General features: G+C 36.2%; 1 protein-coding gene and 1 long non-coding RNA gene across 2 annotated transcripts; both read left to right on the top strand.

Moving 5' to 3' along the window:
* Positions 1-969: 969 nt before the first annotated feature.
* Positions 970-5,294, top strand: LOC110464731 (sepiapterin reductase-like). The gene is made up of 3 exons (XM_021520094.1): positions 970-1,588; positions 4,460-4,612; positions 4,961-5,294. Exons 1-3 carry the CDS (start codon positions 1,048-1,050, stop codon positions 5,077-5,079), a joined length of 813 nt encoding a protein of 270 aa, XP_021375769.1. The 5' UTR covers positions 970-1,047; the 3' UTR covers positions 5,080-5,294.
* Positions 5,295-5,606: 312 nt separating this feature from the next.
* On the top strand, positions 5,607-14,797 carry LOC110464715. Its single transcript, XR_002464524.1, has 4 exons — positions 5,607-6,761; positions 10,138-10,224; positions 12,487-12,638; positions 13,108-14,797. It is a non-coding gene; the product is annotated as an uncharacterized LOC110464715 (long non-coding RNA).
* The last annotated feature ends 210 nt before the right edge of the window (positions 14,798-15,007 follow it).

Genomic DNA, 15,007 nt, shown 5'->3' with positions numbered 1-15,007 from the left:
AACTTACGTGTATTCGGGGGTATACTTGACAACAAACGTGTATGCCGGGGTATACTTGACAACTTACGTGTATGCGGGGGGATACTTGACAACTTACGTGTATGCGGGGGTATACGTGACAACTTACGTGTATGCGGGGGTATACTTGACATCTTACGTGTATGCGGGGGTATACTTGACAACTTACGCGTATGCGGGGGTATACTTGACAACTTACGTGTATGTGGGGGTATACTTGACAACTTACATGTATGCGGGGGTATACTTGACAACTTACGTGTTTGCGGAGGTATACTTGACAACTTACGTGTATGCGGGGGTATACTTGACAACTTTAGCTGTAAATGGCTTCGTTATTAACACTTGTGTTCTGATTTTTTTATTTTTCTTTTAAAAGAGAAACCACGTTTTTGGCATGAAGATATTTCAGCTTTGGAAAGTGTTAAATCAGAATTGTTGTCTTTAGCTCCGAATATCAACATTGTGGTGAGGCATTATGACCAGGGAAACATAGAAAACTTCAAAGATATATTCCATAATCTTTTGTTTAGCTCTGGTAGTATGTCATCCTGGACGGTATGGCATAATGTTTTCCGGCGTCGGTCTTTATATAAGGTTTTTGGCAATTTCAAAGGTATCCCAAGCTATTCCAAAATTAAGAGTTGAGTTTATTAGAGGACGGGAAGTTTGCTAGTAAGGTAAAGTTGTAGAGTTATTCGTTAAGCGTTATTCAGAATAACGATAACCCCCACCCCCACCCCCACCCCACCAATCCACCCACCTTCCCAGAAAAGTAAAGTAAGAAAGTAATTCGTTATATCTGGTTTTTACAATATTTGCAGCTCACAGCCGGAGTGTACGCTCTGTATTTCTGTTAGTGTAAAGGGGTGAGAGGTTACTATCTATATATAGAATATCATTTACGTCACAACTCGTATGTTATACTGCTTTATGAAATAGTCACGGGTAACATATGTGAAAAACTGGCCAGTCGTATTATAACAGTAACTAGTTACATACACGTTAGGTGGCTACTTCAACAACAGTATGGCGGAACACCCGAACATATTTCTAAAGAAAAGCTTTGTAGCCATTACTGGCGCCAGCAGGGGACTGGGGAGATCTATAGCAATACAGTTTAGTGTCAAGCTTCCCCCTAACTCCGTCATAGTACTCATGGCGAGGAATAAGGAAGCTTTGGAAAGTGTCAAGTGTGAGGTGTCGTCTGTGGCTCTGGATATCAACATTGTGGTGCGGCAATATGACCAGGGAAACGCAGCAAACGGGGATTATTTTAAAGACATCTTCAATGATCTTTTACTGGAAAATAACATTTCTCAAAATGACTTTGAGCAATACATGATCGTACACAATTGTGCTATCCTTTGTGATGTGTCAAAAAGATCGCTGGAACTTTCCGACTCCACATCAGTCCGGAAGTACTTCGACATCAACCTGACCGGGATGATCCTACTTAACACGAGTTTCTTTCAGACTTTTTGCGGTTCTACAAAATCTCGTGTCGTTGTCAATATGACGTCAGTAGCTAGCTTAACTCCCATGCCAGCATTGCATCTATACTGTGCAGGTAATGTACAGTCTTGTAGACACCCTAAATATCATGTTATATTACAGTCATCTACTCCGATTCTACAAAATTTCGGGTCGTTGTCAATATGACGTCAGCAGCTGCCATAACTCTTTTGGCATTACTTCATCAATACTGTATAGGTAATGTGCGATATTAAGAGCACCCTTTATGCAACGTGATGTTTCATTCATTTAGTGTAAGTTTTATTTGCGGCAGTATGAACGCAGATGGCATCGAAAATATGTATGGTGCACGTTATATTTACATCATAACTAATGTTAAAATGATATACAATGAAAAACAACAACAGTCGAAGCGGGTTGCTACGATTGTAAGTTACGGTAACCCTGGTTGCTAGGTGATATAGTTTCAATGAATCTACATCGACATATGGGTTAATTGATACAAATACGCAGTGAACAACACTTTATTTCTTTTCTTTTTCACTGTTTTTAAATTTTAGATTAAGTAATATAAGTAGCAAATCGAACATTTGTATTCATTTGTAACGGTCGTTATGTAAAAGGACACACTGTTCTGGTAGTGAAGCAGTCGAACGTCGCGAAAGGAAGCCGCCATTTTTTACTTTACCGTCAAAGAAATTCCAATGTGCATCAATTGAGTAAGAAATGTGCCAACATCCCTTTGATGTACAGTCAGACATAATGGATCCAGACTATGTTCTATGTTTGAGATGTTAAAGGAACAAAAAAATGGCTGCCATCGAACAGTAATCTTTCTGAAGCGTAAACGGCGCCATATTTGAAACAGGTATCAATCCGCCTAGTCTTTTTTCCTTGCTTAAGCGCTAACTTATACGCAGTCATAGGTTACTAAACTGACAAAGGGATAAAAGTAAATATAATAAATTTCATCTAAATACACAATCCTTTTATATGTTATGCTGATGTTGCATTCATAGTCTGGCATAGAGTTTGACGTTTACTTTTCGGGGCTAATTTTTCTATTTGTCACCATCACTTGGATCATTCAGTGATATCTGCAGGATGCGTTTAAGGTTCTGGAGACTTATCATCTCCTCAGAGGGGCCTTTACTTCAGCATTGAGAAAACTCCATCAAACTAAATGAAATAATTTAAAATTGTACCACTTCACATAATACTGGAATATTTCAATGTGTACATTGTTTGAAATAAAGACATTTCCTGTTAAAACATGAAGATCAAGTCCAATCTCTGCCAGGACTGACACCGACAAATCATCATTTCTTTTTCGGAACCAGATAAGCAAGATCTCCCGATTCCTGTCAAATCTCGATCATTCATTACGAGTTCGGTCAGGGCTAGGTTGTTTAGCAGACGTTTTTATTTTGTGTTAGAAATAACTTCAACAACAAGGAGATCCAACGTTCAGTAATTTAAAAGCCGTGCATACATTAATATGACCTACATTGTTTCCGCGCAATGACACGTAACTCCATAGATGTTACTCGCATTGAGTTTGCACAGCGTGAATAGGGAGTCGGATTGTAATATGACGGCAAACAAAGTATCTTGAGTTTCTACCTGTGGTGCAGTATTTTTATATTGTTCATACTTAAGCGGTAGGCGATGTAGTGATAGTAAAGGCCTCCGCGAGTCTGCTTACAAACTATGGTCTTCATCATTTTTTTCATTGCAAAATATTTTATTCAATCAAACAGATTAAATGGGAATTGGGCAACAGGGGAATTGGGCAACAGGCAGAGCCTATCGAACCCTCCCCCTCGAGGTACATCTCAAACAAAAGCAAATAATGAACTATGAATATTGACAAACATGGTTAGGAACGTAATTAGATCAGTATCAATGAAGATAGGAGACACCATACATACAGGCATGTATATATACATACATGTACAAACATGCTTAGAAACAAACGTACGTACATGCATGCATGAACACGTACACACATGCATGCATGCAAGCATACATGCACACATACATGCATGCATACATACATACATACATATATACAAACATACATACATACATACATACATACATACATACATACGTGCATGCATGCATACATAACATTCAAAATCTTTTGGTTGATTCTATATATCTCTGAACACAAACATGAATAGCAGAATTAAGGAAACTACTTCCTTTAGTCAGTATATTAACATTAAACATTAGATGTTCATAAAGGTTTAGGTCCAAGTTTAAGCGTAAATTTACATTGGTGTCAAGCTGTAAATGAGACAGAGATAAGAACATATTTTGTCTTTGAGTCATATATCTAGGGCAATGCAGAAAGAAGTGACTCACATCTTCATTATTGTAACCACATATACAGGAGGGATTATCATTAAAGTGGTCTCTAAAGAGATCAGAGTTCAACTGACTTTCACGATTTCGAAGTTGACCTAATATTATGTTAAAAGATCTAGTCCCTTCATCTTTATGTTCTTCATCATGATGAAGCAGTTACATATACATGTATATTGTTGATTTTTTAAACGTATTTTATTATTATTACTACTGGAAGTATTTATTAACACTGGTCGTCTGCTACTGTTCAGAGGTGTTATTATTATGACACTGCAATTTTGGTTTGTTATAATCAGTGCTCTGTACCTTAATATTATCACATTCCCCTTCACATCCATGGTCTATGACTAAAGGGTCGTGAAGCCGCATGCAAAAATCCTTACTTTAACAGTTGTTTTCCGTGCAAGTTGCCTATTGCAGATTGGATATCTAATTCTGCTGAGACCCTTTGTTTGCGCCGAAAGCCATGAAGTAAAACTACAAAACTCTATGTTTTGGTGGCAGTAGTAATTATCGTTTTTCTTTATTAATTATAATTGTTCTGTGTTGTAAAGAATTTGTTATGTTGATAGTTTTTCATGCTTTTTTATAGGTAAGGCTGCCCGTGACATGTATATGCGTGTATTGGCCGTAGAAGAGCCGTCTCTGAGGATACTGACGTTCGCTTCAGGTGTCTCAGATACAGACATGGTGAAAGAAATGGAGAGGTTGACTTTGAATGAGTCTAGTGTTGATATGTTGAAAAGTACGTGGTTTACTTATAGAACCATCTATGCTATCGGACATTAACGAAATCTCTCGGGGCTGTATTATGTTCTAATCAGATAATGTTATAAAAGTTTTGTGTTACATAATAATTTCCTCTTGATAATCAATTCCAAGACTCATTCTTCATCCCAGAATTCAATTCGGATGCTGCAAACTTACATAAAATTTGCTTCGCATCAAATGTGTTTTTACAATAATACTTCATTTTAATGTCATAATAATAGTAAGATGTTTCTATTTCTAAATACAACCCGTGTCAAAACATCGCCTTGGCTATAGTTACAATTGAAGTTATTGAGGCACACATTGTCATGTTTGTTTTCAGAAATGAGAGCTGATGGTAAGATGACGCTTCCAGAGACCCCAATTGCTAAGCTGGTCCAGATACTGGAGGAAAACAAATTTGAAAATGCTGTTTACATAGAGAGTGACAAACTATTCTAACTCAGGGAACACATAAAAACATCGACGGGAAAAAAGGATTAAAAAATAAATTAAAAAAATACATGATAAGGTCAAATGGAGTAATATACATATTATTCATTTATGCGTACGATTCATCTATGCAATCCTTTCTCTTCTTTCAAAACATCTTTCTTCTTCCTAATGTCTCCCTTGACAATGCCTCAATTTTTGGCATTTAGTTGAGCGTTCGCCCCGTTGAGGAAGGCTTTGGGTTCTGTCCCATGGCCGAGACATACCAGAGATTGTAAAAATGGTAGTTTATACTCCTGCTTAACGCTCAGCAGTTTAGGAGTGGGACGACAGGTTCGCCCGTTGTCAGTTTAATGTGACTGGGTGGGGTGTCCTGCTTGGTGTCCTCGGCAGTATGTTTCAGTGAGGTAGCACTATAAAGTCGGCATCAGTTCAGCGCTATCACAAGGAGACAAACACGAACATATAGCAACCTCCCGAAACACACACGCATACACTACACACATGCATCTTGCACACAAGGGAGGACGTCCTAACTGACCATAGCTGTTGATAGGACGTTAAACTATGCTTAACCAAACTAAACCAAACCATATATGCAACTAATTATGAAATGCTTGAAAACTATCAAAATGATCATATTAAACCTTCCTCGGCCGAGTTTATAATCATATATGTCAACAATATTTTGTCAAGCCAAACCCGAGAATTTAAAAAAGTGATATTTTTTTAACTTTTTCATTCATGTCCATGTTAATCTACCCAAAAATCCAGTTGTTGTGCTTGTGATGTTATTATTTATTATGTTGAACTTTTTCAGTCTTCCACATGTCATACGTATCCCCTAATGTTTACGGACTTGCGATGCCCCCTTCAGTGCATTGAATGATCTTTTTGCAGATTTATAATTCCCACAGTCCTACCCTGTTTTAGGTTCGTTTTTCCTCATTTTTTATTCCCGTTGTATTATCATCAGTGAACAAGGCTCATTGAAACAAGTGGCGCCAATGAAATTTACACCTATAGCGTGCGTTCTGTATTGTGTTTTTGTAAAATAGTGTGAGGTTACTGTCTATACATGTGTGTGATTACGTAACTACTGTTTTGTAGGACACAAAAAATACATCATTCAATAGAAACACATCTGTAAGAAGGTGAATTCAAAGTAGTGTGGCGGAACACTCAAATATATTTCTAAAGAAACCCCGTTGTAGCCATTACCGGGGTTTCACAATGGCAAAACAATGTAGTGACAAGCTTCCCCCTAACTCCGTCATAGTACTCATGGCGAGGAATAAGGAAGCTTTGGAAAGTGTCAAGTGTGAGGTGTCGTCTGTGGCTCTGGATATCAACATTGTGATGCGGCAATATGACCAGGGAAATGCTGAAAACGGGGATTATTTTAAAGACATCTTTAATGATCTTTTACTGGAAAATATCATTTCTCAAAATGACTTTAAGCAATTCATGATCGTTCACAACTGTGCTACTCTCTGTGGTGTAACAAAGATATCATTGGAACTTCTGACTCCACGTCAGTCCGGAAGTACTTCGACATCAACCTGACCGGGATGATCCTACTTAACACGAGTTTCTTCCAGACATTTTGCGATTCTACAAAATCTCGTGTCGTTGTATGACGTCAGCAGTTAGCGTAACTCCCATGCCAGCATTGCATCTCTACTGTGCAGGTAATATACAGTGTTGAAGACACCCTAAATATCATGCTATATTTCAGTCATCTACTTTCATCAAACGATTTGTATTAAAGATAGAAGCTGTAGTTAATGATCATATTTCTGTATTTAATCATTTTAACAGCAAATCAGCTATTCATCTCACTAACGACTAATTAATTGTCAACGTAATTAAATGACGATGTTATTTGAGGACGAACAAATAAAATGATATTGTTAGATTACTCAGCTTCTGTTAGTTGTGACATGCTTTGAGAAGGGGGCTTACTGACCTCTTAAGTTCCCGTATTTGTTATTAATAATTATTTAATAATTCGAGGTTCCGCTTTATCACAACCTAATTCGTAGGTCGTCTCAAAGCGGTTCACAAACTATTATCCGTGGTTATGGGGCCTTTACAACCAGCCAATGTCTTTCTCAACTCCCTGGGGAGCGTACAGCCGGTGCTGCAATTCTAGCACTGCCCAACCACGTACCCATATACAGCTGGATAGACTGGAACAAGCTGAGTACAGAATCGTGCTCAAAGATACAACACATTGCCGTGACGTGACTCGAACACGCAGCCCTTCAGTCACGAGCCCGGCGTCCTACACTAGAATACCATGCATCCAGTGACTAATTACATATAAACAAGAGGTCGAAAGTCATCGAGCTCTAGCTGAAGTATTTAAAGATTTCTTTGGTTTGTTTTACTTCATTTTCAGTCTGACAACATTCTTCTGTATACTGTATCATTAAAATTCTTTGAAATATATAATGGCACAATTTCTGCAATCGGCTTACGACTCACGATAGACGTATGTCGACATAATATTCAAATTATCACTTTTGTCAGGATAATTAAGTAGTTAACCAATAGTTTCTAAACAAATTATCATGCGATGTATTTATAGTTTATACTAGTCAGGTCAACTTAACAATGTTCCTCGTATTGGATTACGTATGACGGCAGTAAAATAGATCGATAAGTTGAAAGTCGTATTCATTGACACATTGACACATGTCTCTTGTATTTGCGGCATGTGTCCATTCATATTCAGCTTGCATGGTGCCTACAGGTAATCCGAACCAACAAAAAGAAGTATTTACAATTTCTATCTGTAATGCTCATGACTATTTTCATAGCGCGAATATTCCGTCTTTGCGTAATGCAGAGTTATCTTCTCTTGGGAGCAGGGATTGATTGTTACGTCACTTGTTTGTGAGAGTAACGGCATCAATTTTTGGGAAAACGACGTCATTTTCTCACACAGACCAATGACGTAACAATCAATACCTGCTCACAAGAGAAGATAACTCTGCAATACGCAAAGACAGAATATGCGGTATGCAATAAATTGATATTAACAAAAGGCCAGGGGTCAAAAGGCCAGGGGTCACGTTATTCCTTGGACAAACTGCTGGAATGCTTGAAACTGTAGAAATCAGATGTTATTTCCCGTTCCTTCCTGGCGAGTCTCGTTAACAAGAGACGGGTTGTCATTCCCCTTACATATTTGCATGTTCTTCATTGAATCTACATTTCTATTTTTTTGTAATTTCATAAAAATACTAGACAAACTTATGCTTATTTTTTGTAAACGTATGTACTTTCTTATAATTTGCATTTGTCTAGTATTAACGCTTCATGAACTTAAAAAATACGCTGCAACCTATAAAAGCATTCGACAGACGGCCCCAATCAAAATAAGAAAATATTCTTCTTTAAAACGTTTAAACAGAGACCTGTAATAGTATCTGTTTTAACTGCTCAACTGAATTGTAATTGTAAATCATCATAAACAGTGTGTACGCCAATCATTTGTGCCTCGGATAATCTGCGTAATGTTTTTCCGAGACCATTTCATAATAGTATTTCGATAAATTAGAAAATATGTTAATGAAATACTGATCAAATATATCAGATATAGAGGCTCTGTCATAAGTTTCCATTCATATTAGATTCATAAAACAAGTTTTGGATCTTTCATATTTGCGAGCCTCTGGAGAGCAAATATGTAAAACCCAAAACGAGTATCATAAATCTAAAATGAAGGGTAACAAATATATCTGATTATTTTTATCATAGAATACAAAGTAAACTGTATAATTGTGATCTGAAACGAATGTTTTGCACTTGGCCGCCTCATAAACGAAGAAATTTGCGTCCGCTTCACAATGACATGACGTCACATTGATTGTTCCTATTCGATTGTGACGTCATTTCCGGAATGATATTACACACGTTACATAACATCTCCACGCAGAGTTACGGTCCTTGCTCTCCCTAAGACATATATGTGATGGCTTTATGACACTGCATAACACGGACATTCATATTGGCCACAACACAAGATTTTGAGGAGAAAGTCCTAAGGACCGTCACTCTGCGTGGAGATTGTTATGTAACGTGTGTAATATCATTCCGGAAATGACGTCACAATCGAATAGGAACAATCAATGTGACGTCATGTCATTGTGAAGCGGACATTTTTCTATTGTGTGTGATTGAAAAGGAACGACAACTCTGGGTATGTAGAATGTATATCAATTAAATAAATGCTGAAATTGTGTAAAATTAATTCTCTATACACGATATAAAAATTGACATTTTATAATAAAACCATATACACATAGTAATTGCAGGTAAGAGTTATCGTTCTTGAAAAACTTCACAATAGTGAAATAGGTAGCCGGTTTCCTGAAGTACAGAAAAATGGACACATGTGACTCATTGATAAAAAACACCTGAATNGGAAATTGTGACACTGTCTCCCTACATTGGATTTTCAACTAGGGATGTACTTCCTGTTTCCGTTTATCGATACACTCCTATGACCTTAAGTAGGATCATCCCGGTCATATTGATGTGGAAGGACTTCCGGATTGACAAAAAATCGGACGAAGTTCCAATGATGCCTTTGAAACAGCATCAATAGTAGCACAGTTGTGAACGATTATGTATTGCTTAAAGTCTTAGGCGAAAAGTTATTTTTCTTGTTAAAAGTTCACGAATATGTCTTTTAAATAATCGCTATTTTCTACGTTTCCCTGATCATATAGCCGCACCAAAGGTTGACATTTGGAGTCACAGACAACACTTCAGACCTGACATGTTCAAAACTTAACTTGCTCAATAGCACCCCGTGTCATTGTCTTCGATAGAGTCAATATATTATTATTCTACAGTAAGAATAATCTTTACTTGAGGTTTTTTTGAGGGGTTCCTTACATAAGCATTTCCCAGTACCCCAGTGTTCACTATATTTTTTTTTATCTTGGCATTGAAAAACTAGGTACACCACAATAAACCACAAAAAGAAAATATGTCAAAATATGAACGAAGGAATTATTGACATTAAGTAAATACTGGCTCTCACATTGTTAGATGGAGCAATACGTCACCACGGCTGATCATCACACCGAGAAATTATCAAAATGGGATGTCAGAAGGGGCAGGTAAACATAAATCCAGGTAAGATTTGATCCGATCTCGTTAAGACCCTGTTACACTGTTTTGTGTCTTATGGAAGTCCATTTGATTTACGCTTGCCGTATGTCTGTACGTTTGCTGACGGGAGCTAATTTTCAATTTTTTCATGAATTTGAATTTGTGAATTATGTTGTTGCCTACGGACCACAAGGCAGTTTATGAATGGTATCGCAAAACAAATGTAATCTGTCGGCGTTGCGAGGGCTTCACGCTCTCGTTAATATCAAAATGCCATTTATGTTGCTGGTATTTTAAAACGTCAATGTATTTTGCGTGAAAAAGTGCATACACCCCATAAAAGTGAAGACAATTACTTCATTAATTTTGGTGGCAATTCATCAAAGCTTGCACCTAGCTATACAATGGCACTTTGCTTTAAACCGTAACCTTTGATATACTGAAGTACTACAGTGAAACCTCGTTAAGCTGTCATCATTTGTCCAGATAAGATTTGGCGTCATAACTGGTTTTGTGATAAATTAATAAAACATAAAACGAAATTAAAAACAAAAAGAGAAAAAGATATACAAAATGTATAGCAAATGGAACGATATTCAGTATATGGAGTTTTATTGTTTGTTTAAATATCAAAAGTCCTCCAATACAAGCAGTTCTTTAAAACCAGCGGTCGCATTGGGATGCTAAGTATTTTGATAAATAATTATTATTTCTCATCGTGCCAACAAACCTAAACCTCGGGGAGTTTTAGAAGAATCGCTTGAGGATTTCAACTCATTTGGCACTTGGAAGTAGGCGACAAATTCAATGTCACTTATTTAATCAACCTTCATAGTACCTCATCTCAAAAATAAGAAATTCTATCATATTTATGCAGGGGATATAGAGTTAAATATTTATAACACTTGTAAACGTGAATGTTGTTCGAGGTCATTCATGTTAACGAACTTGATACCTCGAATTTCGGTATTCATCGGTGAAAAGAAGCTTAAGTAAAATCGGTGAAATCAAGCCAATAAAAGTTAACATGGAGAAATATAAAAAGTACAAGGAGTAAACAGGTAAATCAATGTCTTCCAGAAGGACTTAACCTCCCTTGCAACTCTAGGTCAAATCCAAGAAACATTATTTTCAAAAATGAGAACCAGGTCGTGACAACTAAACAGAAAAGCACACCATCCATAAACATCATCGAAAACAGCATTATTCATGTTGCCATGGAAACAGTGTTGTTATTAATCAAGGTTCTTATTATATTATGTTCCTCTCTTTGGATACGATAAGGGATAGTTAGTTGAAAATATAGAGCTCAGTATTTGATGCAAGAAATAAACATTTGCGTTTTAATCGAATATAAACGTAAGTAAATGAAATGATAAGGAATAGTATGAAAGTATAAACGCACATGACCTAAGACTCATCTGACAGATTGGACATATATGGCACTTTTAATTGCTAGAAAGTGATAAAAGAGCAATGCCAGGGACATGAGTTTTTATGTATTCAAATATGTTCTAGTATAATCGTAGAAATAGATGATTATTATTGTTACAAATCAGCTGCGGTGGCTAACGCTTCCGACTGCTCATATACATTTTATGCTATTACAGACGTTTTTCCCGCAATATTTTAATGTCGTTTTTGTCAAAAACGACTTCATAACTAATATGCAACATGTCGCCATGTCAGTCTTCGATAGGTTTTATTTGGAAGGCAAAAAACTGTAACTGAAGTCGAGACTGATTTTAATAAAAGTACGTATTTATATATACTGGTAAGATGGATATACATGTATGTGGCAATTATGCTGGCGCCAAAGGGGTTAAAGAAGATTGGCAGACTTAATATAGAGTACAGAATACCTACATAAATGTTAGGTTTTTGCGATCATAACTTACAAATATATCTTGCGTCTTTTGTACATCTTTCAAGACACAATGCGGTATACTCTGCTGATGGACTTCTTAATCCTCCACCATTAGCCATCCACACGTCTGGTCAGGTAAAGCTATTTCTGTCTTAGCCAAGGATCGAGACGGGGGAATTCCCCTGTCAAAACAGTTGTTAACGAATGTTTTTCTTGGTAGGTAAGGCTGCCCGTGACATGTATATGCGTGTACTGGCCGTAGAGGAGCCGTCTCTGAGGATACTGACGTTCGCACCGGGTTCTGCCGACACCGAAATGCAGGATTTTGCTAAGACCTTTATAACGTTATTGACAGTTGTTAATGTTTATTACTTTGTTTTTGTTACTTGATAATGTTTCATATTTGTCCCTTTTACTAGGTAAGGCTACCCGTGACATGTATATGCGTGTACTGGCCGTAGAGGAGCCGTCTCTGAGGATACTGACGTTCGCTCCAGGTGCCTCAGACACAGACATGGCAAAACAGGTTGAGACGTTGACTGTGGATAAGTTTGTTGCTGGTTGATAAAACGTACCATAGTATTTCTTATGTAAAAATATTTAGATTACCTCTGGCGGCTGTTATATGTCGTAAACAATCACCGAACAAAGATAAATCTATAAAACTATAACTCTGATGCAGTTCGATAAATGTTTCTGATTTGACTAATTAATACAACTTTGTTATACATAATTAAACCTTGTACATGTAGTGGTAGTTGGTAACTTTGTTTTGGAACACGCTACTTTATCCTACATTAAAATGTGAAAATTTCCAATGTCTTTAATACATTTTAACTATACCATTTAATATCAAACTTTATTACTCCATCAACGAGGCACTGACAGAAAATAATAATGTGAATACAATGTATATCCTTTTACAGCGAACGAGTCAATATTTATGGTCTAAATAAGTAATGTGTATGAATAAGCTCCTAGTCAATAGTTTCAAGTAAAACCAACTCAAAGAATTGTGGCCATATTTTAATAACTTTCAGAATATCGAATTGATGGTGTGGTGACGCTTCCAGATACCCCGATCTCCAAGCTTGTCCAGGTACTGGAGGAAAACACGTTTGAAAACGCCGCTTACGTAGCCAATTTTCCTTTCATGAAAGGTTCTCACGATCGTTTTTCATGTTCTACAAATTTGATATTACTAAAGAAAGTCAAAGAATGCTCAGGTATTCACATTGGCAATAATGGGGAACGTTCTACATGTATGGTTTGTTAGAAAATGAAACATGCTGGCTCAGGCACATAGTTCTTTTTCTAGTAACACTTATTTACTATTTACTATTGCTGTCGTATGCAGACCTGGTAGATACGTAGAGGGTTCAGTAGTTAATACATCTTCAAGCATCTTCTGATTTTTCTGCTATTACTGACGCATCCTGCTTCTAGATTAATATGTTCAATCTTTATTTAGAAGCCATTAAAAACTAATGACATATCTAAAATGCAATTGGCAAGATAAACTGTTCTGGGGATTCCATGTAATGTAATATATTGACTAAAAGTATTTGTTACCTAGTAGAGTAACAAATCTTTACTCGATAAGTCTATAACCAATCCTTGAGTCACCTTTGCTCCAAATATAGGGTTTTTACCAACGTCAACCTGATACACATCAACAATAGTATAGTAATACGACTTCTCCTTAGACCTCTATTTCCCCCTTTATTTGATAATCAAGCATGTATACATAACCATTACATTTCCAAAGTAAACAAAATCCAACGCGTCAATAAAAAGTATTGATGTCAGACGATGACTTGCTTTAGAACCAATATTCCTGATAATTAAATAACTAACAAAAAAGATACTGATGCTGGAAACCGAAAAAAACAAAACTTGGCCCAATTTCAATTTCAATTTCAACAAATTTTATTGACAATATAAGCAATAGTCAATAGGATCAGACATCAGGCATAGCCTATCTAAGTCCTCTCCTTAAAGTGACAACAGGTGGTTAGAAACACAGACATATATTTGTACATTGATATGATGTTTGGGATAAGGGGAAGTAACTCCTTGATGTAAACAGACTTGTTCAGTATTCTTGAGATATAGTAACCCTTTCACTAGGGATATTTAATTTGAGATATTTACTAGACTATTATCTTCAGTGAATAGTATCAAGTATCTGACAATGAGTTACTGGTATTCATATAAGGTAAACTGTTGGGTATAAATATTTGGTGATATTGGATTTATTCCCTCAACAGATACAGGCCATACAGTCCATATGTATAACACACTAGCCATCACACACTGTTAAGGATCAAAAGCCAATTTCAGCAAATAGATATATAATTTGTAAGTAGGGCTACACCAACTCCTGTAAGTAAAGTAGTAATTCTTTAATTAAATTGAAAGGAGTTACTCCATATCTTGATGTAAGCTTAAAAAAGAAGAAGAAAATAGAAAACATAAAAAAAAACACAAAAAAACACAAAAAACACACACACAAAAAAGAAAGAAAAAACCCATCTAGGCTGCCCAGAGCCAATTTCATTCAATAGGTGTATATACCAGCTAAATTAGTAATTATCAAAGGTAGAATAAAGTATCTAATTAATTCCATATTATATTACATTAGATATATCTTGTACTACTATATCATTGTAGTTCACTGTGGGAGGTATAAAGCTTTTATACATATAACTTGAAAGAAAATAAAAAGAATAAAAGAATAAAAAAATAATAAAAAAAAAAAATTATATATTAGAATGTAAGAATGTATAATTATGTTCCAAAAAATAGTAAGGGTAAGTCAAATATTATATTAATGAAAATCTTTTTGATTGCGATATAAAGTTTGATACATGAGATAAGATATCTCTATTTTGTAAATCATTACAACTATTACAACCATTTATTAGGACATTTATACAC

The sequence above is a fragment of the Mizuhopecten yessoensis genome, unplaced genomic scaffold (genome assembly GCF_002113885.1).
Source record: "Mizuhopecten yessoensis strain PY_sf001 unplaced genomic scaffold, ASM211388v2 scaffold11027, whole genome shotgun sequence".
NCBI classification, from domain to species: Eukaryota; Metazoa; Mollusca; class Bivalvia; order Pectinida; family Pectinidae; genus Mizuhopecten; species Mizuhopecten yessoensis.
This window is presented reverse-complemented; position numbering and strand designations above follow the sequence as displayed.

What these genes read in the sequence shown, in the direction of transcription:
- LOC110464731 (XM_021520094.1), top strand. Translation starts at nt 1,048, where the DNA reads ATGGCGGAACACCCGAACATATTTCTAAAGAAAAGCTTTGTAGCCATT. An exon ending in ATTGCATCTATACTGTGCAG is followed by an intron (nt 1,589 to 4,459) that starts GTAATGTACAGT and finishes GCTTTTTTATAG; the next exon opens with GTAAGGCTGCCCGTGACATG. An exon ending in TAGTGTTGATATGTTGAAAA is followed by an intron (nt 4,613 to 4,960) that starts GTACGTGGTTTA and finishes GTTTGTTTTCAG; the next exon opens with AAATGAGAGCTGATGGTAAG.